At 34.3% G+C, this 25,431-nt stretch overlaps 1 protein-coding gene across 1 annotated transcript in view; it reads right to left on the reverse strand.

Annotated features, from left to right (window-relative positions):
• Positions 1-378: 378 nt before the first annotated feature.
• Positions 379-25,431, reverse strand: part of LOC149780279 (ATP-dependent RNA helicase DDX1-like) — a 339,496-nt gene continuing 314,443 nt past the window's right edge. The window contains exons 26-29 of the mRNA XM_089937077.1: positions 20,022-20,120; positions 13,916-14,036; positions 2,892-5,092; positions 379-2,717 (exon numbers count right to left, since the gene is read on the reverse strand). Of these exons, the coding sequence (XP_089793203.1) occupies positions 4,968-5,092; positions 13,916-14,036; positions 20,022-20,120 (345 nt within the window). The 3' untranslated portion in view covers positions 379-2,717; positions 2,892-4,967. The remainder of the gene's footprint in view (positions 2,718-2,891; positions 5,093-13,915; positions 14,037-20,021; positions 20,121-25,431) is intronic.

The following is a 25,431-nucleotide window of genomic DNA, read 5'->3' on the forward strand; positions in this document are numbered from 1 at the left end:
GTCTTGGATTCGGCCAATGTAGGTAGGTGAGCAAGCATGCCAGTAGCTTCTCGAGAGTCAGTGGTTCTTTCTGTGGATTTCCTGGGTTCTTCCTACACCATTAATACTGGCTGCCATGTATAGCCTATCGTGTACTGAAAAATGGCATTAAACCCTACAACAACAACAACAACAACAACAATAACTATTCAAATTCATGTTTATTGAATAAAATCAAGATTTTTGTAATATAATGGTAGTTCAAGCTTACATTGTGCTCAGGACAAATTTTTCTTATCAAACTCCGGTATAATTTTGTCTGAAATAAATAGGAATTTAAGTATTTTAACATCAGATACAGAATAATTAAGTATTTAAAATAAGACTGAAAGAAAACAATGATGTTAATGATGCCTTTGTTTATTGAAAGCTAGTCCAAGATTATAAACAATTATTTTATTACATGGAGTTTGACGGAAGGAAAATGTAAAATTATAGCTCACTATACAAGATACCTTCTGCTGAATGAAATAATATTTTACAGTACATTAAATATTTTACACAGAAGAAATTTACATAATATCCTTTCTTGATTGCGGATACAGTCAGTGACAAGGGCAGAATGCATGGGAAAAGTGTACCTCAATAATGGCACAATGAACTTTGGAGCTTCTAAAGCAGAATTAATGCTGACCTTGTGGTCAGTGTACCCAATTTTTCTAAAACCCCATCTTGCTTATTCATTAAATTTTATGAAAAAATTTGAAAATTCCTTCCCCTTTACTCCAAATCGAGTGGGTAATTTCCCCACTGCAATCTAGAATAGACCCCAACATCTGCGACCACATTTTGTGATGCAGAAGGATGTTTAAGTTGTTTGCTCTACACATAATTTTAATGGGGTAGACCATGATCTGTGCCTTTTACAATGGTTGACTTAGGTCTATGCTGTTTGCAGCTGAGTCTCTGTTATTCATAGGTTAATGTTTGTGTCAAATGTTGGAGTATTTAACTTCTTGAAAAAATATATTATTGCGTAGTTAAGGGTCCAAAGCCAAAATCATTTAACAGTTAATTGACTGGTGTGCATTTTCATGCACTCAAAGTAATGCCAATTTACATAATATTTGATGGCAGAACATAATTTCAGAGATATTAATGTTCCTGGTTCTCTCTCCTATCATAAGTGGAATGTTCTCAATAATCGTTATATTATAAATTTTCTTTTCTTTATATGTCAGTAGGGAAAATAAAATCTTAACATTGTTTGAGATAATGATTTCTTTTAAATACATTTCCTAAAGTTGTGTCAAGTTTAATCAGATGGTATATACTTCAAAATCTGTAGAAGCCTAACACTGTATTCAGATGGTATATACTTCAAAGTCTGTAGCAGCCTAACACTGTGTTCAGATGGTATATACTTCAAAATCTGTAGAAGCCTAACACTGTGTTCAGATGTTATATACTTCAAAATCTGTAGAAGCCTAACACTGTGTTCAGATGTTATATAGTTAAAACTCTCAACAAGCCTAACACTGTGTTTAGATGGTATATAGTCAAACTTCTGTAGAAGCCTAACACTGTGTTTAGATGGTATATAGTCAAACCTCTGTAGAAGCCTAACACTCACTGTGTTTATATAGTATATAGTCAAGCCTCTGTAGAAGCCTAACATTGTGTTTATATAGTATACAGTCAAACCTCTGTAGAAGCCTAACAATGTGTTTAGATGGTATATAGTCAAACCTCTGTAGAAGCCTAACAATGTGTTTAGATGGTATATAGTCAAACCTCTGTAGAAGCCTAACAATGTGTTTAGATGGTATATAGTCAAACCTCTGTAGAAGCCTAACAATGTGTTTAGATGGTATATAGTCAAACCTCTGTAGAAGCCTAACACTGTGTTTAGATGGTATATAGTCAAATTGTCTGTAGAAGCCTAACAGTGTTTAGATGGTATATAGTCAAACCTCTGTAGAAGCCTAACAATGTGTTTAGATGGTATATTGTCAAACCTCTGTAGAAGCCTAACAATGTGTTTAGATGGTATATAGTCAAACCTCTGTAGAAGCCTAACAATGTGTTTAGATGGTATATAGTCAAACCTCTGTAGAAGCCTAACAATGTGTTTAGATGGTATATAGTCAAACCTCTGTAGAAGCCTAACAATGTGTTTAGATGGTATATAGTCAAACCTCTGTAAAAGCCTAACACTGTGTTTAGATGGTATACAGTCAAACCTCTGTAGAAGCCTAACAATGTGTTTAGATGGTATATAGTCAAACCTCTGTAGAAGCCTAACAATGTGTTTAGATGGTATATAGTCAAACCTCTGTAAAAGCCTAACACTGTGTTTAGATGGTATATAGTCAAACCTCTGTAGAAGCCTAACAATGTGTTTAGATGGTATATAGTCAAACCTCTGTAGAAGCCTAACAATGTGTTTAGATGGTATATAGTCAAACCTCTGTAGAAGCCTAACAATGTGTTTAGATGGTATATAGTCAAACCTCTGTAAAAGCCTAACACTGTGTTTAGATGGTATACAGTCAAACCTCTGTAGAAGCCTAACAATGTGTTTAGATGGTATATAGTCAAACCTCTGTAGAAGCCTAACAATGTGTTTAGATGGTATATAGTCAAACCTCTGTAAAAGCCTAACACTGTGTTTAGATGGTATATAGTCAAACCTCTGTAGAAGCCTAACAATGTGTTTAGATGGTATATAGTCAAACCTCTGTAGAAGCCTAACAATGTGTTTAGATGGTATACAGTCAAACCTCTGTTGAAGCCTAACAATGTGTTTAGATGGTATAGTCAAACCTCTGTAGAAGCCTAACACTGTATTCAGATGGTATATAGTCAAACCTCTGTAGAAGCCTAACAATGTAGATGGTATATAGTCAAACCTCTGTAGAATCCTAACACTGTGTATAAGCCATGAAAACAACTATGAGTTTTGAAATGTTATGACTAAGACAGGCATTGCTTGTTCACAGTAAATCACCCTTTATTGTACAGGCTAATGATTAAAAGCCCATTTAAACATACACAGCCCATTTAAATACAACAAAATGTAAAAGTTGTGAATTAAATTTGTATCAAACTGTTGCTTTAACAAGAGTGCCATAATATGTTTGCCCTTTGTTTAATAGTCCTCCATGAAGAAAACATGAGAATGACCTTAACCTTTGATCTTTAGACTATAATGGTCATCATTCCTACCCTAAGTTCAAGAAATCCACAAAGTCAGGGCCAGGTGTCTGTGATGCAAAACTAATGTTATTTGTTCAATATCCATTTTTTTTGTTTCAGTCAGTGACCTTCACAACCCAAATGCAAGCCATCCACAGAGTTTGGCAGAGGTATGTTACATGGTAATACTTTTATTGTGTGGAAATTGTCTTTTTTCAGTCAGTGATTTTGATCTTTGACTTTTTGACTAAATCAACAGGTATATCTCTGACACCAAGTGCAAACAATCCACAAAGTTTGGTAACTGTAAATGATGAACTCAAAGTATTGTACATAAAATATCAAATTATTAAACCTATAAACCAATTTGCTTTCCCCAGTCATGGTTACCTTGACTCATTAATAATTTTTCCTGAAATCAATAGGGTTCTTCCTCATCCCAAGTGAATGCCATATAAAAAGTTTGAAGACTGCAGACTGTAGATAACTTAAGTTTTTGTGCATGAATCAAACTGGTAAAAGATGGATGGATGAAATCCTAGTATTGGTATGTAATAACCCTTAAAAATATGATTTGGGTATTAGACTGAAAACGCAGTGTCCTAATGTGGTTGGTATTATCAAAATACCAATACAGCCACAGTTATCTACTTTTTATAAATTCAGAACAGTGTTCTATTACAATAATTATTCCCATTATAACATCATCCCTAAATTAACTTAGGTCTCGTCATGGAGCCCAATAGATTGGTTGCATTATGTTTTCACAGACTGCATATATTTGCTCACAAGTCGAGTCAAACTGCAAACGACAAAAGTGCCAATTTGCCATAGCATAATGTGCCTGCAGACCAGGGTATATGTTGTTTGTACTACTGATTACTCCTAACAAACTGCACCGACCCAGACCACATTATGCGATGAAAAATCTGGGTCTGTCCATTTTGGCCCAACTTAGAAGCGAATATATATGGTATAAATGTATCCTAAAACCAAGGTGCTGTATATACTTGTTTATAAGTTGAGTCCAACTGCAGTCTGCACATACCCAGATCTGCCATTGCACAATGTACTGGCATTTATTGGCCTCTACAATTTCTTAGGAGTAATCAATAGAACAAACAACAACAACCCTGAGCTGCCTGTACATTATGTGATGGCAGATCTTGGTCTATGTTGTTTGTGCATGGATCTGACTTGTACATGAGTATATATGGTAAAATTGTATGGCTACCCTGAATAGTATTATTGTGAGGTACCATTGTACTTACGAAGATGGCACAAAATATTGTCACACTGTCTTCTCAAGTTTCAAAGAATTTTTCAACATGTAAACTCAAAAACAGGTATATACAACAAAACAAGGCAGTTTTTCATCTGTAAACTCAACCACAGCCCATGTCCTTGACCTCATGTAAATTACAGATATTCTAGTTACCAGTGATTTTTCCCTGATACTTGCTTTAGAACAATGGCAAATCTAGATTTTATTATCAGATCAATTTCTGTATTATCCTTAGTGTAGTCTGCTGGTTCTCATTACAATGGTTCATTCTATTTATGTTCAATAAGTTTAAGTAGTAGGTGATAATTAAGACAGTTTTGCTGCTGTAGGTCTAAAGTTACTACGGAATATTATTTCAATTAAAATGCTCATGTTAACACATGGATGATAATGACTATAAGCACAATTTTGCTGTCACATGCTAACTGCATACTAAATCAAAGCATGGCATTTTAAAGGCTTTTTTGAAGATCTTCCTGTACAGCAGCCCAGTTTAAGTGATAGCTTAACGAACTGAAAACTTCTTCCTGTACTTCAGATCAATGAAGGAAGACTGAGCCATCTTTTCTAGCTTGACCAGTTCTGCCACAGCTGGAGCTAAAGTGTCCACATGTCCCTTGTACATGGAGCCTGAAAAAGAGTAATTACATTCAAACTCAAGATTAAATTCTAAATTCTGGCATCTGATTGGCTATCTGACTCAAGACTAAATTCTAAATTCTGGCATCTGATTGGCTATCTGACTCAAGACTAAATTCTAAATTCTGGCATCTGATTGGCTATCTGACTCAAGACTAAATTCTAAATTCTGGCATCTGATTGGCTATCTGACTCAATACTAAATTCTAAATTCTGGCAACTGATTGGCTATCTGACTCAATACTAAATTCTAAATTCTGGCATCTGATTGGCTATCTGACTCAAGACTAAATTCTAAATTCTGGCATCTGATTGGCTATCTGACTCAAGACTAAATTCTAAATTCTGGCATCTGATTGGCTATCTGACTCAAGACTAAATTCTAAATTCTGGCATCTGATTGGCTATCTGACTCAAGACTAAATTCTAAATTCTGGCATCTGATTGGCTATCTGACTCAAGACTAAATTCTAAATTCTGGCATCTGATTGGCTATCTGACTCAAGACTAAATTCTAAATTCTGGCATCTGATTGGCTATCTGACTCAATACTAAATTCTAAATTCTGGCAACTGATTGGCTATCTGACTCAATACTAAATTCTAAATTCTGGCATCTGATTGGCTATCTGACTCAAGACTAAATTCTAAATTCTGGCATCTGATTGGCTATCTGACTCAAGACTAAATTCTAAATTCTGGCATCTGATTGGCTATCTGACTCAATACTAAATTCTAAATTCTGGCAACTGATTGGCTATCTGACTCAATACTAAATTCTAAATTCTGGCATTTGATTGGCTATCTGACTCAAGACTAAATTCTAAATGCTGGCATCTGATTGGCTATCTGACTCAAGACTAAATTCTAAATTCTGGCATCTGATTGGCTATCTGACTCAAGACTAAATTCTAAATTCTGGCATCTGATTGGCTATCTGACTCAAGACTAAATTCTAAATTCTGGCAACTGATTGGCTATCTGACTCAAGACTAAATTCTAAATTCTGGCATCTGATTGGCTATCTGACTCAAGACTAAATTCTAAATTCTGGCATCTGATTGGCTATCTAACTCATGACTAAATTCTAAATTCTGGAATCTGATTGGCTATCTGACCCTGCATCTGGTTAGCTAACATCAAATCAATGACCAATTAAGCTTCAGGCTTCTGAGTTGAACCAGGTCTATGAGGGAGAATATTTTTGTAATGCTCTCTCAAAAATTCTGATAAAATCTACTTTTGAAAATAATATGGAATAAAATGTTATGGGTTACTCATGGACTACATTCATAAGCAGCCTTGGTTACCCTAGTCAATCTATTTCTGAAGCTTTGTATGTAATTTTGTATAATCTTAATTAGCCCAGTTTCTATTAAGGAAGTTATCACTATTTTCAAATCATCTGATCTCACCAAGAACAATTACTGTACAACTTTTGTATGCCCCTATTCTATTTAAAGCTTCAGTATAATGTTCCCATGTTTGTCCATCCAGTCCTATCATATCTTGTTTTGTCTGTTGAAAATTTTGTGTTTGCTAATTCAACTACAAACAACAAAGACCCTGATCTGCTGGTGCACTATGCAATGATTGATGCAGCTTGTGTCATTCAAACAATACAAACCTGGATCTGCTGTTGTACTATGTGATAGCAGATCTCAGTAGTTTGTGCTGTTTCAAACATTAGAACCCCCAGTCTGCTGGTGCCCTATGCAATGGCAGATCTCAGTGTGTGCAGTTTAAACAGTAAAGTCCCCTGATCTACTGGCATACTATGCAATGGCAGCTCTCAGTGCGTGTAGTCTACACAGTAATTACCCTGATCTACTGCTATGCTATACAATGACAAATCTCAGTGCGTGTAGTCTACACAGTAATTACCCTGATCTACTGCTATGCTATACAATGACAAATCTCAGTGTGTGTAGTCTACACAGTAATTACCCTGATCTACTGCTATGCTATACAATGACAAATCTCAGTGTGTGTAGTCTACACAGTAATTACCCTGATCTACTGCTATGCTATACAATGACAAGTCTCAGTGTGTGTAGTCTACACAGTAATTACCCTGATCTACTGCTATGCTATACAATGACAAATCTCAGTAGCTGGTGCTGTACAAACAGTAAAGACCCTGATCTGATGGTGTACAATGTGATGTGATGGCAGATCTCAGTAGTTCATGCTGTTCACACAGTAAAAACCCTGATCTACTGGCACACTATGCAATAGCATATCTCAGCAGTTTTGTGCTATTCAAACTGTACAGACCCTGATCTGTTAGTGCATGAATTGATTGCAGATCTCAGTGAAGAGCACGATCTGTTTCAATGCTATGCAGTGGCATATGCAGTTTGAGCTGTTCAAACAGTAAAGACTCTACTCTTTTAGTACATTAATTGATGGCATATCTCAGTTCGTGCTGTTCAAACAGTGATGTTGTTGTTTTTGCACAGTACAATGCCATTTTTCAGCACATGATAGGCTATACATGGCGGCCAGTATTAATGGTGGAGGAAGAACCCGGTAAAACCCCGGAAAGAACCACCGACCCATGAGAAGCTACTGGCAAGCTTTCTCACATACCCACATTGGCTAAATCTGAGACTCAAACCCATGTAGACAGAGGTGAGATGGCAGTGATCTGTAATGGAGAGCACTTTAGACCACTCGAGGCCCCCTTCAAACAGTTAAATCCCAGATCTACTGGTACACTATGCAATGGTAAATCTGTTTGTGCTGGAATGCTTTGCAAGGGCAGATTTCAGTTTGTGCCATTCACACAGTAAACATTTTAATAAACAGACAAGAGTACCAAAAATGGCATATTATATGTCCTCCTTATTTGCATTAAACCTTTATGTAGATAATTGAAAATTGTGTGTAAAAACCAATTTCCTTCTTTCAGGGACAGTGACATTGACCAATTACCTTTTGATGACAAAATCAATATGCTTCTTCCTTACCACAAGTGTAAGCCATCCACAAACAGTGGTCCATGTCTGTGATTTAGAACTTACATTATGGTGCATAAAACATGTTTTCTTTCAGACATTGACCATAGCTTTTTATTTTTACCTTTTAATCTCAAAGTCAAAAGGTTTCTTCATATCCCAAGTGTGAGCCATCCACAAAATTTGCTCCAGTTATGGGATGTTTCTTGGTTGTAAAGTCATTGTTGGCAATATCATGCCGAGAAATTGGTGCCTTTCCTATTATGCACTGAAGCAGCATACCTACATTGATCTGGGCAGCTTTCAAATCAGCAACTCTTGGATAACACACCCTACTGGGCTACCACATCTTGTATGTGATGTAGCACTGATGATATTGTGCAGAAACCATTTTATTCTTTTAGTCACATTGACCTTCACCTCTGACTCCAAAACCAACAGGGTTCCTCCTTGCTGAAGTGCAAGCCATCCACAAAATTTGGATGGATGATGGAAAAATAAATTTGTTGTGCAGAAACCACTTTTTTTTCAGTCATAACAACCCTGACCTTTGAGCTTTTAACCCTGAATTATTATAGGGACCTTCCTTACTCCATGTGCAAACCATCCAAAGTTTGGTAACTCTAGATGGTGAACAACTTGGAAATAAAACTGGGGAAGGAGAGATGAACATGATAACACCATCAAGTTCTCATTTACAGAAATCATAGCCTCAAACTACTGTTTACATCACTAATGTTGAAGACGCATCAATAATTATTGTGTTATTCATAAGATTATTATGAAGCAATAATCACCAGAGGCTAGAGGACAGTAGTAAATGCCATTTTTTATATCCAAGGTCTTTATTCTACCATGCAATGAGACAAAGGGGTATAATTAAACTAAATCAAAGTATTGGTAGGCCTCAAATAATCCCATTTCTCTTTCACTTGAAAATTCCTAAGTTAGTTCAATTATGTATAATTTTCTCCAATTACACAGTAACAGGCCCCTATTTACAATAGTACCTTGATAATACTTTTTTTACCTTTAACTGCTGTTTTATACACAAGAAAATAGAGACTTGCAAGAAGAATTTGTTTGATACATGCTCTGTAAGGTGATAAACAAAAACGTACAATAGTATCTCAGGATTTGGCCAAGGTGGGTACGTGAGAAAGCTTGCCAGTAGCTTCTTGTGGTTGGTGGTTCTTCCTGGGGTTTTCCCGGGTTCTTCCTCCACCAGTAATACTGGCCACCATGTATAGCCTATCGTGTGCTGAAAAATGGCATTAAACCTCACAACAACAACAACAACAATAGTATCTCTCTCTCTCTCTCAATTTATATAAATTACCATTTTTAATCATTACAACTGTTCCACCATGTAAGATGTGTTAAACAAAGCAGAAAATAAATAAAAGAATAAATAAACAATAACTGGACTGCATAAACATATACATTTGGCTCTCTCTACGGGGTTGCTCATGAGCTCGAATCTAATGAAACACTGTTGATGACTGATGATTCCAAATCCTTGCTAGGCTAATCATAGCACAATGATGTATTATGGGTTGATCCCAGATTAAGCAGAATCTGGGATGGGCTGATCCCAGCATTTGAGTGTATTCTGAGTGATCCCAGATTATGTAGATATGTGGTAGGCTGATCCCTGCATAAAAGAATATTCTGGATTGATCCCAGATCAAGTCAATAATGCTAGGCTGATCCCACATGAAGAATGTATTCTGATTTCCAGTTACATGTATCTTAACTGATCTAATCTCTTGGGTTGATCCAAATCTACAGGACATGTATGGTCTAGGCTGATCCCAGAAAAGTGGGAGATGATCTCCAAGATAAAGCAGTATGAAAAACAGGTATAACATACTTTTATTGCAGATTATTAGCAGCTGATTGGGGAAGAAGGCCAAAAAAAAATCGGATAGTTTTATCTTTAAAATAAAACTTCAGATAAAAGCCCCCAAGAGGATGCCAGTAGACAATCAGAAATGTAATAGTTGTATGAAATAAGGATGCACAACTTGGGAAGCGATGACAGGATAAGTTGGCAAACATCTACACCTAACTCTAAGAGAAAAGTTGTACATTCACCACATGCAAATGCTCCAGATGCAAACGATGTCATGAAAGTTCAAAGGAAGCACCGTGTGCAAAGAAGTACACAACACTTAACTTCTGTACACAACTGCCCTTAAGCAGAATATATTCTGTTAGGGTCAAATCTGATATAGCACATATAACACAAAGATGACAGCATCTTAAGGTTTGGATCAACTGGTCTTCTACACCAACTGTAGCCACAGTAGTGGTTGCTTCTATACAAAAAGAATAACCCAAATAATTATTTTTGTCATAACCAAGACACATCAATAAGAGCTTTAAGTGGTATGTCAGAAAAAGATCCCTACAGAAAGGGCAACCCACAGAAACCATCTCATGCAAAATAACCTCCTGTTAAAGCACTCTGTTAAAGCACTCTGCTGCCACTGAATGAATCAAATACTGCTCCATACATAACACAGGACACAAGAGTTTTAAAAAAAATGAAATGCTGATCCCTGCACAAAATGGGTCTGCCTTTGAAAATGGCAAGTTAAGTGTGAACATAGATTAGTCTGCTAAATTTGTCGTTTAATCAATCGAAAGAAAAATGCTTTGTAAAACATCGAACAGTGAATTTGCCACATCAGAAGAATCCAATAAATGCCACTAGATATATCCACAACTGGTGACAAATACTCCCCAGTGTAACATGTTACATGTCTGCCATACCATCCTTAAAGTAGAAGGTAATCTGGGTTTTAGATCTGAATTGTTATTCCTTTTGATTCCTCGAATGTATGCACTGTAGTTTTTGACAAAATACATCAGAACATCCCTTGTAAGCACATATAAAGAAACAGGCCCAGCAACAACTTATGACATGGCCAGAAATATCCGCAAACACTGGAAGCTGGTTTTGCACACTGACCTAATATTTTAAACCTGGGCATTACAAGTAATTAAAATCATCAAGTTGTATATAAACTAAAATTAAGTAATTATCATTATACTAAAACCATTTCTGATCTATTTTAGAAACTCCAACAAAAATATTATTTTATATGTTGGAGTTAACATGTTCAGAAGATAACTCTTAAGTTCAGGACACAATTCCATGCCATGGCCTTTGACCTTCAGGCTGATATTATGGATAATAAAACATTCAATTAGTCTCAAACAACATCAAGATATACCAATGTGTTAAGTTTGGTTACATCAACAGTCGATTTGTCTTTTGCCTCCTCCACCCCCAAAACCCAACAAGAAACAAAACGCAGTCATCCTTGCAACATGGAGGTTCAGAACCAATGATTTAGGGTAAGTAACGATAAACTGATCAGCATAAATTTCATTTAGTAAGACATCCCAAGAAAGACATGATAAACTTTTCAGTGAAAACTCCATGCAGATATGATCATGTTATCAGCTCATGTATAGCCTAGATTATGATATCAGCTCGTGTACAGCCTAGATCATGATATCAGCTCATGTAAAGCCTAGATCATATCAGCTCATGTACAGCCTATATCATGATAACAACTCATGTACAGCCTGGATCATGATATTAGCTCATGTATAGTCTATATCATGATATCAGCTTGTGTACAGCCTATATCATGACAACAGCTCACACACAGCCTAGATCATGATATCAGTTAATGTACAGTCTAGATCATGATATCAGCTCATGTACAGCCTAGATCATTACATCAGCTCATGTACAGCCTAGATCATGATATCAGCTCATGCACAGCCTATTACTCAAAGGTAATTTTTGTGGCATAAAAATGTCACTGATATTAGGGCATTATTGTGGCATTGTGATTTCAATCTCCTGTTTGTTATTCATCATTATGACTTTACTTATCTTTCATCATTTAATTGATTAAAGGTCTACACATCATGCTAAGATTCACTCTATCTGTAATTATATTTGCTACATAATTGGCTTTAGTGATTTATTTTGTAAGTAAGACTACCAACGACAACTAACAGTAAAAAATGTTAGCTAAATACTTGTAAAAGATTGCAAGACTTATAAAATTTGGGCTTTGTTTGCCTTTTCTAACTGGTCAAATATCAAACTTAAAATTTAATTAAACTGAATTTCAGACAGAAGTTAAAATTCGAGCTTTGTTGTTAGAGACAAGTTTCCAAGCTGGAATATTACCCTGAAATGAGTATTAAATTTTTCTTCTGATACTTCAAACAATTTTGCACAGTTTAAACAAATTTGTAAAGTTCAAACAATTTTGCATCAAACAAATTTGCACAGAAGATAGCCAATTAAGACCAGTTTTAACAAACTTTAATGACTTTACATTGAGCTATACCTTAATGAAACTTATTTATTTTCTCAGAAATTGTGAATATAATATTATGTCTTATTGTGAGTATAATATTCATTGTCTTATTGTATAATACTCATTATGTCTTATTGTGAGCATAATACTCATTAAGTCTTATTGTGAGTATAATACTCATTACATCTTAATGTGAGTATAATACTCATTATGTATTATTGTGAGTCTAATATTCATTGTCTTATTGTGAGCATAATACTCATTATGTCTTATTGTGAGCATAATCATGTCTTATTGTGAGTATAATACTCATTATGTCTTAATGTGAGTATAACACTCATTACATCTTATTGTGAGTATAATATTCATTATGTCTTATTGTCAGTATAACACTCATTACATCTTAATGTGAGTATAATACTCATTACATCTTATTGTGAGTATAACACTCATTATGTCTTATTGTGAGTATATTACTCATTATGTCTTATTGTGAGTATAATACTCATGTCTTATTGTGAGTACAACACTCATTACATCTTATTGTGAGTATAACACTCATTAAGTCTTATTGTGAGTATAACACTCATTAAGTCTTATTGTGAGTATAATACTCATTAAGTCTTATTGTGAGTATAATACTCATTACATCTTAATGTGAGTATAATACTCATTATGTATTATTGTGAGTATAATATTCATTGTCTTATTGTGAGTATAATACTCATTATGTCTTATTGTGAGCATACTACTCATTATGTCTTATTGAGTATAATTACTCATTATGTCTTATTGTGAGTATAACACTCATTATGTCTTATTGTGAGTATAATATTCATTATGTCTCATTGTGAGTATAATACTCATTATGTCTCAAATCTGCTGACAGATGAGATAAAACTACAGTGTTGTTGAAACTTGACCTGGTACTTGCCATTTGCATTGCTAGTCACATGAATACTCAACTCTCTCATGGCCTACATCTCCATGACAACTGGGGTTCAATAGGGATGTGACACCAACCAACAAATCCCATTTGCAATGTTGCTGTACAAAATTTTTAAAATATTAAATGAAAGTCATGCAGTGTTTGTATAAATGACACTAACTATCAACATATTTATTCTGAGAATAATGACCAGAAATCTGTCACAAGAGAAAGGCAGATTCATCAACCATAAAGCACATATCAATGAGGTTTTCACTGGTATCATGATTACTACTGACAAATACTGGGAAAATAATCCTATTGATTTTATGCAGGTACGGGTCGATGTAAGGTCTGAAGATTGCCAGACCTTGTAATAAGCAGCTACCCAAAGCCAAAACTGTGCAGTCTAAGTAAATTCAAACTTTTCAGTTGCCCATGCGCTCTGACACCACAGCCCAACATAAATGTCAAAGTATTTAAAATGGAGTGGGAAGGGTGATGGGAAACTCGTATTAATGATGATGATGATGACTACAGGTGAAATGTAAACCTGAAGTGGTAGTTTAACAAACCTGTATCTCTCTTCTTTTGGCCATAGGTAACTTTTCCATCAAACTCATTGATAGGGACCTTCATGTCAGCTTGAATCTGATCAATGGTGATATCCAGATGATCCTCTATGTCAGCAAGGAGCTGTCAAGAATAATAATAATACTGATAATAATAATACTGATAATAATAATAATAATAATAATAATAATAATAATAATAATAATAATAATAATATTAATAACAACAACAACAACAACAACAACAATAATAATAATAATAATAATAATAATAAAACTGACAATAATAATAATAATAATAATAATAATAATACTAATAATAATGATAATAATAATAACAATAATACAAGATATGCTAGAAATAAATCTGCTGTTCTATGGATCCTTAGGTCTGTATTTAAAAAGATAACCATCTTTAAATAGCTAATCATAACGTCTACCAAGTTTTGACTCAGTCCAAAGGAGTTCTTTGGATTCATGCAACTGTTCTGCCATCAATTACAATGGCCTGGGGAGAAAGAGTACTTGTATAGAAAACAGATCTTGGTGGACTGGGTTGGAACGTTGTAGACATTATGATTTGATCTTTTAAATATGGTTATCCCAATACAGGACACTTTCCCTCAAATATGACCAAAGTCTGTGAAGTGATTTTGTAATTTATTTAATGATTTTCTTTCTTTTTTAATAATAGCTGCAGTTTTTATGGTAGACTGGCATAATTTGTATAAACTTAGAAACCAGTTTTGCCATAATATTTGCTGCTAAATTTGGTCAAATTCTGTTCAGCTGCTTTTGAGACATAATTGAACAGATTTTGAGTTTTTAGTAATGGTGGCCATCTTTAATGACAAATTAGCATCATTTTTATGAATATGAATGCCTTATTCCCAGAATGCTTTCTTTCAAATTTGATCAATTTCTGCTAAGCAGTGCCTGAGAAGCTGTGTACAAGTTTTTATCTATATTTTGGTAAGAGTGGCCATATCTGATGGTAGAATGGCATATTTGTTTACATGAGGTCCAAGTGGGCCTGATTGCTCAATTGACTGACATCTTCCTAACAGCTAAGAAAAGTTGGCCAAGATATGTGTCAGCAGGAAGCTTTCTGTTGAAATGTCTTACAAATTATTGAGTTGATTGCATATGTTATTAAAACAACTGCTTCAAGGTTTGTTAAGTTTTAAATTTTCATCCTAATTTGATGTCACAGAGAAGGGTATGAATTCTGCATCAGGATGATAAGAAATGAGCCCCAAGATGCCTTGGGGAACACACTGAACCAAACCCCCATGTTTAGGCAAGTATCATGTTTTGGCATTGAATCATTACAATGGGGTGGGTACCTTTGTTCCTGTAAAAATATGTTGTTGTGGGGTTTAACGCCATTTTTCAGCACATGATAGGCTATACATGGCAGCCAGTATTAATGGTGGAGGAAGAACCCGGTAAAACCCCAGAAAGAACCACCAGCCCATGAGAAGCCACTGGCAAGCTTTCTCACATACCCACATTGGCCGAATCCGAGACTCGAACCCATGCAGACAGAAGTGAGATGGCAGTGATCCGTAATGGAGAGGGCTTTAGACCACTTGTCCACTTGGGGCCCCGTAAAAATATGTAACTGTTCTTTCAGAAAACTAGTGGCCAGCTGATGCCACTTATTTTCTGCTTGGCTTGTGGATATTTTAGAATGATAATACAACCCTTACCAATAAAAAGATTTAATGGATGCATCATATCTCTACCTACATGAAACAGGAATGTACTCTGAGTTAATGGATGCATCATATCTCTACCTACACAGATTAGGAATGTACTCCAAGTTAATGGATGCATCATATCTCTACCTACATGAAATAGGAATGTCCTCTGAGTTAATGGATGCATCATATCTCTACTTACATGAATTAGGAATGTGCTCCAAGTTAATGGATGCATCATATCTCTACCTACATGAATTAGGAATGTGCTCGAAGTTAATGGATGCATCATATCTCTACCTACATGAATTAGGAATGTGCTCCAAGTTAATGGATGCATCATATCTCTACCTACACAGATTAGGAATGCACTCCAAGTTAATGGATGCATCATATATCTACCTACATGAATTAAGAATGTACTCTGAGGTAATGGATGCATCATATATCTACCTACATGAATTAAGAATGTACTCCAAGTTAATGGATGCATCATATCTCTACTTACATGAATTAGGAATGTACTCCAAGTTAATGGATGCATCATATCTCTACTTACATGAATTAGGAATGTAATCCAAGTTAATGGATGCATCATATCTCTACTTACATGAATTAGGAATGTACTCCAAGTTAATGGATGCATCATATCTCTACTTACATGAATTAGGAATGTACTCCAAGTTAATGGATGCATCATATTTCTACTTACATGAATTAGGAATGTAATCCAAGTTAATGGATGCATCATATCTCTACTTACATGAATTAGGAATGTACTCCAAGTTAATGGATGCATCATATCTCTACCTACACAGATTAGGAATGTACTCCAAGTTAATGGATGCATCATATCTCTACTTACATGAATTAAGAATGTACTCCAAGTTAATGGATGCATCATATTTCTACTTACATGAATTAGGAATGTAATCCAAGTTAATGGATGCATCATATCTCTACTTACATGAATTAGGAATGTACTCCAAGTTAATGGATGCATCATATCTCTACCTACACAGATTAGGAATGTACTCCAAGTTAATGGATGCATCATATCTCTACTTACATGAATTAGGAATGTAATCCAAGTTAATGGATGCATCATATTTCTACTTACATGAATTAGGAATGTAATCCAAGTTAATGGGTGCATCATATCTCTACTTACATGAATTAGGAATGTACTCCAAGTTAATGGATGCATCATATCTCTACCTACACAGATTAGGAATGTACTCCAAGTTAATGGATGCATCATATCTCTACTTACATGAATTAGGAATGTAATCCAAGTTAATGGATGCATCATATCTCTACTTACATGAATTAGGAATGTAATCCAAGTTAATGGATGCATCATATCTCTACTTACATGAATTAGGAATGTAATCCAAGTTAATGGATGCATCATATCTCTACCTACACAGATTAGGAATGTACTCCAAGTTAATGGATGCATCATATCTCTACTTACATGAATTAGGAATGTAATCCAAGTTAATGGATGCATCATATCTCTACTTACATGAATTAGGAATGTACTTTGAGTTAATGGATGCATCATAAATCTACTTACATGAATTAGGAATGTACTCTGAGCTAATGGATGCATAATATCTCTACTTACATGAATTAGGAATGTACTCTGAGCTAATGGATGCATCATAAATCTACTTACATGAATTAGGAATGTACTCTGAGCTAATGGATGCATAATATCTCTACTTACATGAATTAGGAATGTACTCCAAGTTAATGGATGCATCATATCTCTACCTACACAGATTAGGAATGTACTCCAAGTTAATGGATGCATCATATCTCTACTTACATGAATTAGGAATGTACTCCAAGTTAATGGATGCATCATATCTCTATCTACATGAATTAGGAATGTACTCTGAGTTAATGGATGCATCACATATCTACTTACATGAATTAGGAATGTACTCTGAGCTAATGGATACATCATATCTCTACCTACATGAATTAAGAATGTACTCCAAGTTAATGGATGCATCATATCTATACTTATATGAATTACGAATGTACTCTGTGTTAATGGATGCATAATATCTCTACTTACATGAATTAGGAATGTTACTCTGAGCTAATGGATGCATCATATCTATACCTACGTGAATTAGGAATGTGCTCCAAGTTAATGGATGCATCATATCTCTACCTACACAGATTAGGAATGTACTCCAAGTTAATGGATGCATCATATATCTACCTACATGAATTAGGAATATACTCTGAGGTAATGGATGCATCATATATCTACCTACATGAATTAAGAATGTACTCCAAGTTAATGGATGCATAATATCTCTACTTACATGAATTAGGAATGTACTCTGAGTTAATGGATGCATAATATCTCTACTTACATGAATTAGGAATGTACTCTGAGGTAATGGATGCATCATATCTCTACCTACATGAATTAAGAATGTACTCCAAGTTAATGGATGCATCATATGTCTACGTACATGAATTAGGAATGTACTCTGAGTTAATGGAAGCATCATATCTCTACTTACATGAATTAAGAATGTACTCCAAGTTAATGGATGCATCATATCTCTACCTACATGAATTAGGAATGTACTCTGAGTTAATGGATGCATCATATCTCTACTTACATGAATTAAGAATGTACTCTGAGTTAATGGATGCATCATATCTCTACCTACATCAATTAGGAATGTACTCTGAGGTAATGGATGCATCATATCTCTACTTACATGGCTTAGGAATGTACTCTGAGTTAATGGATGCATCATATCTCTACCTACATCAATTAGGAATGTACTCTGAGGTAATGGATGCATCATATCTCTACTTACATGAATTAGGAATGTACTCTGAGTTAATGGATGCATCATATATCTACTTACATGAATTAGGAATGTACTCTGAGGTAATGGATGCATCATATCTCTACTTACATGGCTTAGGAATGTACTCTGAGTTAATGGATGCATCATATCTCCACCTACATCAATTAGGAATGTACTCTGAGGTAATGGATGCATCATATCTCTACTTACACGGATTAGGAATGTACTCTGAGTTAATGGATGCATCATATATCTACTTACATGAATTAGGAATGTACTCTGAGTTAATGGATGCATCATATCTCTACTTACATGAATTAGGAATGTACTCTGTGTTAATGGATGCATCATATCTCTACTAACATGAATTAGGAATGTACTCTGAGTTAATGGATGCATCATATCTCTACTTACATGAATTAAGAATGTACTCCAAGTTAATGGATGCATCATATCTCTACCTACATCAATTAGGAATGTACTCTGAGTTAATTGATGGATCATATCTCTACTTACACGGATTATGAATGTACTCTGTGTTAATGGATGCATCATATCTCTACTTACACAAATTAGGAATGTACTCTGAGTTAATTGATGGATCATATCTCTACTTACACGGATTATGAATGTACTCCAAGTTAATGGATGCATCATATCTCTACTTACATGAATTAAGAATGTACTCCAAGTTAATGGATGCATCATATCTCTACCTACATCAATTAGGAATGTACTCCAAGTTAATGGATGCATCATATCTCTACCTACATGAATTAGGAATGTACTCTGAGTTAATGGATGCATCATATATCTACCTACATGAATTAGGAATGTACTCCAAGTTAATGGATGCATCATATCTCTACTTACATGAATTAGGAATGTACTCTGTGTTAATGGATGCATCATATCTCTACTTACATGAATTAGGAATGTACTCCAAGTTAATGGATGCATCATATCTCTACCTACATGAATTAAGAATGTACTCCAAGTTAATGGATGCATCATATCTCTACTTACATGAATTAAGAATGTACTCGGTGTTAATGGATGCATCATATCTCTACTTACATGAATTAGGAATGTAATCTTAGCTAATGGCTTCATAAAAAGGTTTGATAGAATTTAGGAAAATAATACTTTTTTTCTTCAAATTAATAAAATAGTCCTAAGTAAGTTGCTTCAACTTGTGACAAAACACGCAGCATAAATTTTATGGAAATACTTTTTACCTGTGAATGTATAAAAATGCTACTGACTGTGAGAGTACTGCACAGAAGTCATGCAATTTAACAAGTATTTTTTGCAGAAATTGCAAAACTAAGTCAACATCAATGCCTGATGCTGGCATAATATCACTACACTGGAAGAGAACAGGCTATGATTCCAGTGGATTATACACTGTGTTAGGCAAGTACCACATTTGAACTTCACCACTTGAATGACTGGTGAACATAGATGTCAACTGCCTTGCCTACACTCAGATATACATGTATTATGACAAAGTCATGTACTGGCTGGTTGTACTATTTTTATGCTGCTTATACAAACCTGTGGTTCATTGTACCAGATACAACAGCCTCCATGGTCGGTCAAATTGGTGTTGTAACAGCCATGACCCTTACTAGAGCAGTTGGAGTGATACCACACCTGTAACAAACAAAATATTGTCAACAGTATTGCAAAAGAGACCATGGATGTTCTAATCAACCTTAAGACTGTCAGACTGGTGTTGCATCAGCCAGGTCCCTTGGTGCTGGTTGCTGTAGGTGCGACTTTTACCTTTACAATATGCTAAACTAGTGACAGTCAACAAATTTATATTGCAACTGCAGCTTTCTACCACAAAATTTGAATGTTTTCATTGCCAGATAAATTGTTTTAAAATGGATATTGAATACCATCTTACTGATTTTATCACCTTTAGCAAGATTGGCCATTGCTAGCACTAACATAGATTTTGGATGGTCAGCCACTAAAGAAAAGCTGGGAGGCATACCAGTAACAACAAATTTTAGAATTGTTAAAGAAAAAAAATCACAAAAATATCCAGCATGAAACCTATTTCTTGATCCAAATAAGCCTTGTTGGAGTGAAAAAGCTACTAAAACCTTGAACAGTGATATTTTCTTTCAACTTGTCACAATGTGTGTGTTGTGTATCGTTTCTACTTAACTTTACAACAGTGTCACAAAATGGTCTTGCATGTGCTTTACTCAGGGTGAATATACTGAGAGAATGAACCTCCTCAGTGGAGAGTCTTCAACATGCATGAAGGAAATGAACTCTTCAAGCATTATACACATAAATAGACATTATTACTTGATCAGTGTATGCCTATATATTACTTCATCAGTGTATGCCTATAAGTTATTTCATCAGTGAATGCCTATATATTACTTCATCAGTGCATGTCTATCATGAGAGACCACCTGTCTTGAGAGACCATTACATTTTGGCTGTTCTCATGGGTCGGTGGTTCTTTCCAGGGTTTTCTCTGGTTATTCCTCCACCATTAATACTGGCTGCCATGTATAGCCTATTGTGTGCTGAAAAATGGCGTTAAACCCTACAATAACAACTTTATGGCTGAAGGGGTGGTCTTTCAAGACTGACAGGTTCTACTGTAGTAACAACAAAACTGATTCTGCTAGATCTTAAAGCACAAACAAATATTTTTCCAGCAACAAGATTATATAGTCTTCTACTTTACTGCAAGTCACAATTAGCATTTTGTAAAAAAAAAAAAACAACCAAAAATAACCTTCTAGAAGGATCATAATGTTTACAGCAAAAAATCTTAGTTATAATTTTAGAAATCTGTTATTAAAATGATAATAAAGAACCTGAACTATGTCAGGTAAACAAGGGGAATACCAAAATTCTATACCCATACCCAAATAAACATGTTTACTTCTATTAATAATGATCCTGACATTAAACTCTCACACACAGAGAATATTTTTTAGCTATGTATTAGCTGTTTACAGAATACAAAAAAGATCCATAAAATAATTCAGTTCAAGTAGAAAATAAACTTGATTTTGGACAAGGTTAAGTCCAACATACAATGTTGCATTAAAATAGCATATCTTGAAATAGAAAAAATAAAAAAGACCCCAAACAAACAAACAGTGCAAATTTAATACATGTATATATAAAGAATACACAGTCAGAAAGAGCAGAAAATAAATTTAATTGAAAAATTTCTTAGGTGCACAATATGTAACCTTGTTTCCAGGAACATTTAAAATTGAACAAGAGTGAACTACCTGTTTGACATTTCAACGCATGAAGGCATTGTCTACTCATAGTAACTGGTAAACATGCATACTGCTTGCATGGTTTGGAGGAATTTTAAAGGATTCTGCATGCCACTCTACCTTTTTGTCAAGTGGACCATGCCTTAATTTGTATGAATGAAATGTTATGGTCATTCTTGTTGATCTATACCGCATCTTCACAAACAATGTTAAGGTCCAGTTACATTTCGGCTAAATGATACTGTCTCTTTAACATAAGTAACGAAGTCTAAAAAAATTGCTCAACCAATGCCCACATGTGAAACATGTTCCTGCTAATATAGTGAAACTCCTCAAAACCAAAACCTCAGGATACTAGAATCGTATCATGACCAAATTTCTTTTCTAGTCCTGAATTGTTCTTTCTTTAATATCATCATTTTTCTTCCCAGAAAACCAAAATCCCTCAACTCTGAATACAGAAACAAATTTTGATCCCAAAATTCATTTTTATGCTTAAAAATACTCTAGAAAACTGAATCACAGTTGAAACTTGGAAGTATGTTTTAACTACTAAATTATTGACACACGCTGGAACAGATTAATAACTGTTAACAGGTACTTTAATGGTCTAATCTGTCAGACAAGGACCCCAAAATGCCCCAAGAGCACAAGAGGTAAAAACAATACTTGGCACATGTGCCAACACCAATTACGGCTGACAACAGGCTTTTGTCTTTTTAGTCATGAAGCAATTATATAACTACTTGATCGTTTTAAAGTAGTCATGAAGTAATTACATGACTACTAGATCTTTTTATGGTCATGACGTAATTACACTACTTGATCTTTTTATAATAGTTATGAAGTAATTACATGACTACTTGATCTTTTTATAGTCATGAATTAATTACATTAACTACTTGATCTTTTTTTAATAGTCATGAAGTAATTACATGACTACTTGATCTTTTTATAGTTATGTAGTAATTACATGACTACTTGATTTTTTTATAATGGTCATGAAGTAATTACATGACTACTTTATCTTTTTATAGTCATAAGTAATTACATTAACTACTTGATCTTTCTATATTAGTCATTTATTACACAACTACTTGATCTTTTTATAGTCATGAATTAATTACCTTAATTACCTATCTTTTTATAGTAGTTAGTTCTGTTACTTCCTTGTAATTCTTGCTATTTTTCCTTCTTTGATCAATAATATCTGTTTTACAGGATGTAAAATCTGATTGATCTGCAAATGTCACAAGTTTATAATTTTCTTTGCCAGTAAGTATTAAAATAGGTACAAATAAAATTTGTTAGATTTCTAAAAGAATTCCGCAATTTTATTTACAAAAAAGGATGGAATTTTATGACTCTACAGAAGGGATTTAATGAAGAAATAATGGCTTGAAAATATAAGGCACAATATTCATGCATTCAGTTGAATTTTCAGTGCAATTTTATCTAGATAAGTGCAAAGCCTGTAAAAATGTTGTTGTTGTTGTGGGGTTTAACGCCATTTTTCAGCACACGATAGGCTATGCATGGCGGTCAGTATTAATGGTGGAAGAAGAACCCGGGAAAACCCCAGGAAGAACCACTGGCCCTTGAGAAGCTACTGGCAAGCTTTCTCACAAACCCACATTGGCCGAATCCCCTGTAAGAATGTATCGTAGAACAGACCCTGTAGAATATGATATATAAATGTGGAGGCCATATTAAAATATTGGTTACTGTAATGGTTACTATAGAACTCTTTAATTTGTATACAAATTAACAATACAAATAATATTTCCTGTCATGAAAATTTTTAAAATTGTACATAATTCTTTTTATGGCAAATTTGAGGTATCTAAGACTTGAAAAATTATTATTTTTACCCACTGGCAACTTATTGGTATGTACACTTGAAAATAAAAAGTAAACAAAATTACAGACAATACAAGTACATTCTGAACAGTTTTTAATGTTCTAAAGAAATGTGATAATGCCACATGCATACTAGAGATTTTATTCCACAATCATATATGTGGTTCTACCAGCAGTAGGAAAAATATACTGTTTTACAGGATGTCTGATGCACAAACCATTTTATAGTTAAAATGAATTTTTTTAAAAAAAATGTAAAAATTGAATTAAAAAAACCAAATGGAGCATTTTTATGCATTCTATCAATACATTTGAGAAACCAGCCAAAACCAGTTTACTACGGACCAGAAATGTTCCACAAGAGCAAAAACCAGTGCAATGATGCATGACTGAGTAACTGGATTCAAATTGCTAAAGAGCAGCTAATGTGTACATAGCAAGCTGTTGATTAAACCTTTTGTTTTAATCTGGTGAGTTTGAGGACAAATACAAGATGTTTTTTGATGTTTTATAAGTGATAAAGAACAGAAGTGATCCATGATGGCTTATGAATCTTTGATGAAAATTGGCTGACCTTTGGTGATGGGGAGATAAAACGAAGAGACTGACCATTAAGAAGATGATTTCAGCAGTAAAACTTTGTTATAACTCTATGGTCTTAAACTAAGAAACAGAAAAAGGAAAACTAAGAAGTTTTGTAAAAAGTTCAACAAATAATTTAATTCTCCAAGTTACAAAATTTAAATTTAAGATGAACTTACAGTAAATTAAATCCCAAATGATCCTAAACGTTCCATCATAAAGGTATAAACTGTTCCAAATGAATTCCAATCTTGAATGTGCTGATGTACCAATAACCTTGAATGTGGTGATGTGCTAAGCCTTGATGCATCACAATGATATAATCCAGAATGTCTTTGAATGAATTCACAATAATTTCAAAATAAATTTCTAGTTCAAAATGGCAATGAGCTCTTTGTAATTCTAATGAATAAGTGAAAGCAGTAATTCCTCTCAATTATATCTAAACACAACTACGTATACAAGTGATTCCACAAAAAACTGATATTAAAATTTGTTTCAGAACCTTGTATAAAAAACAAAGACACAATAAGATTACCTGGATGTGGATCATTTTTCCATCTAATTTTTAAGCAAGGTCAGGTCTGTTCACTTAAATTTTAGCAAACAAACCTGACAAAAATCAAGTCAACCATAGAATTTCCAAACGAGAAACTAATATCATGAACACAAATCCAAGTAAACATATTTTAAAAGAATGACATTAGTCAGGTAAGCCTAAACTCCTACCCTCAATTATGGACAAAGATCAATCACACAATACAAATTAAATATACATATCACACTTGAGTATGTATTTTGATGTTCTGTTTTGTTTAATTGTTACTGAAATAAGATGTTTGAAGATGAATATTCAAGGGCAGATATAGTTTTTTGTGGGACATTTGAGTTGAAATTTGTGCAGGTATGTACCAAAGGTCCTGAGTTAGCATTGTGTGTTTCAAGCACATTAGATTCTAAGATCATATATGGAGCAAGAAATGATATCACCAGGCAAGTGCAGACATGATCACATATGAGCAATGATTCGTCTGTACGCAAATGAACCAACTTTGAAGGCCTTACATTTTCATGCACATAGTCATGTTCAAGTTGTAGATAAAATATATCAGTTAAACATGTATTACCATATAACTAATTATTAATTTGGGAGAAATCATTAATAAAGATGAAATACATCATGTATTTTTTCATAGTTTTTTTAAGTCTAAATCAATCTTATTTTTAAATTTACATATCTTGTCCTAGCAGCTTGA

Source organism: Sinohyriopsis cumingii, chromosome 16, assembly GCF_028554795.1.
Source record: "Sinohyriopsis cumingii isolate HCF-2022 chromosome 16, ASM2855479v2, whole genome shotgun sequence".
Taxonomy (NCBI): Eukaryota; Metazoa; Mollusca; class Bivalvia; order Unionida; family Unionidae; genus Sinohyriopsis; species Sinohyriopsis cumingii.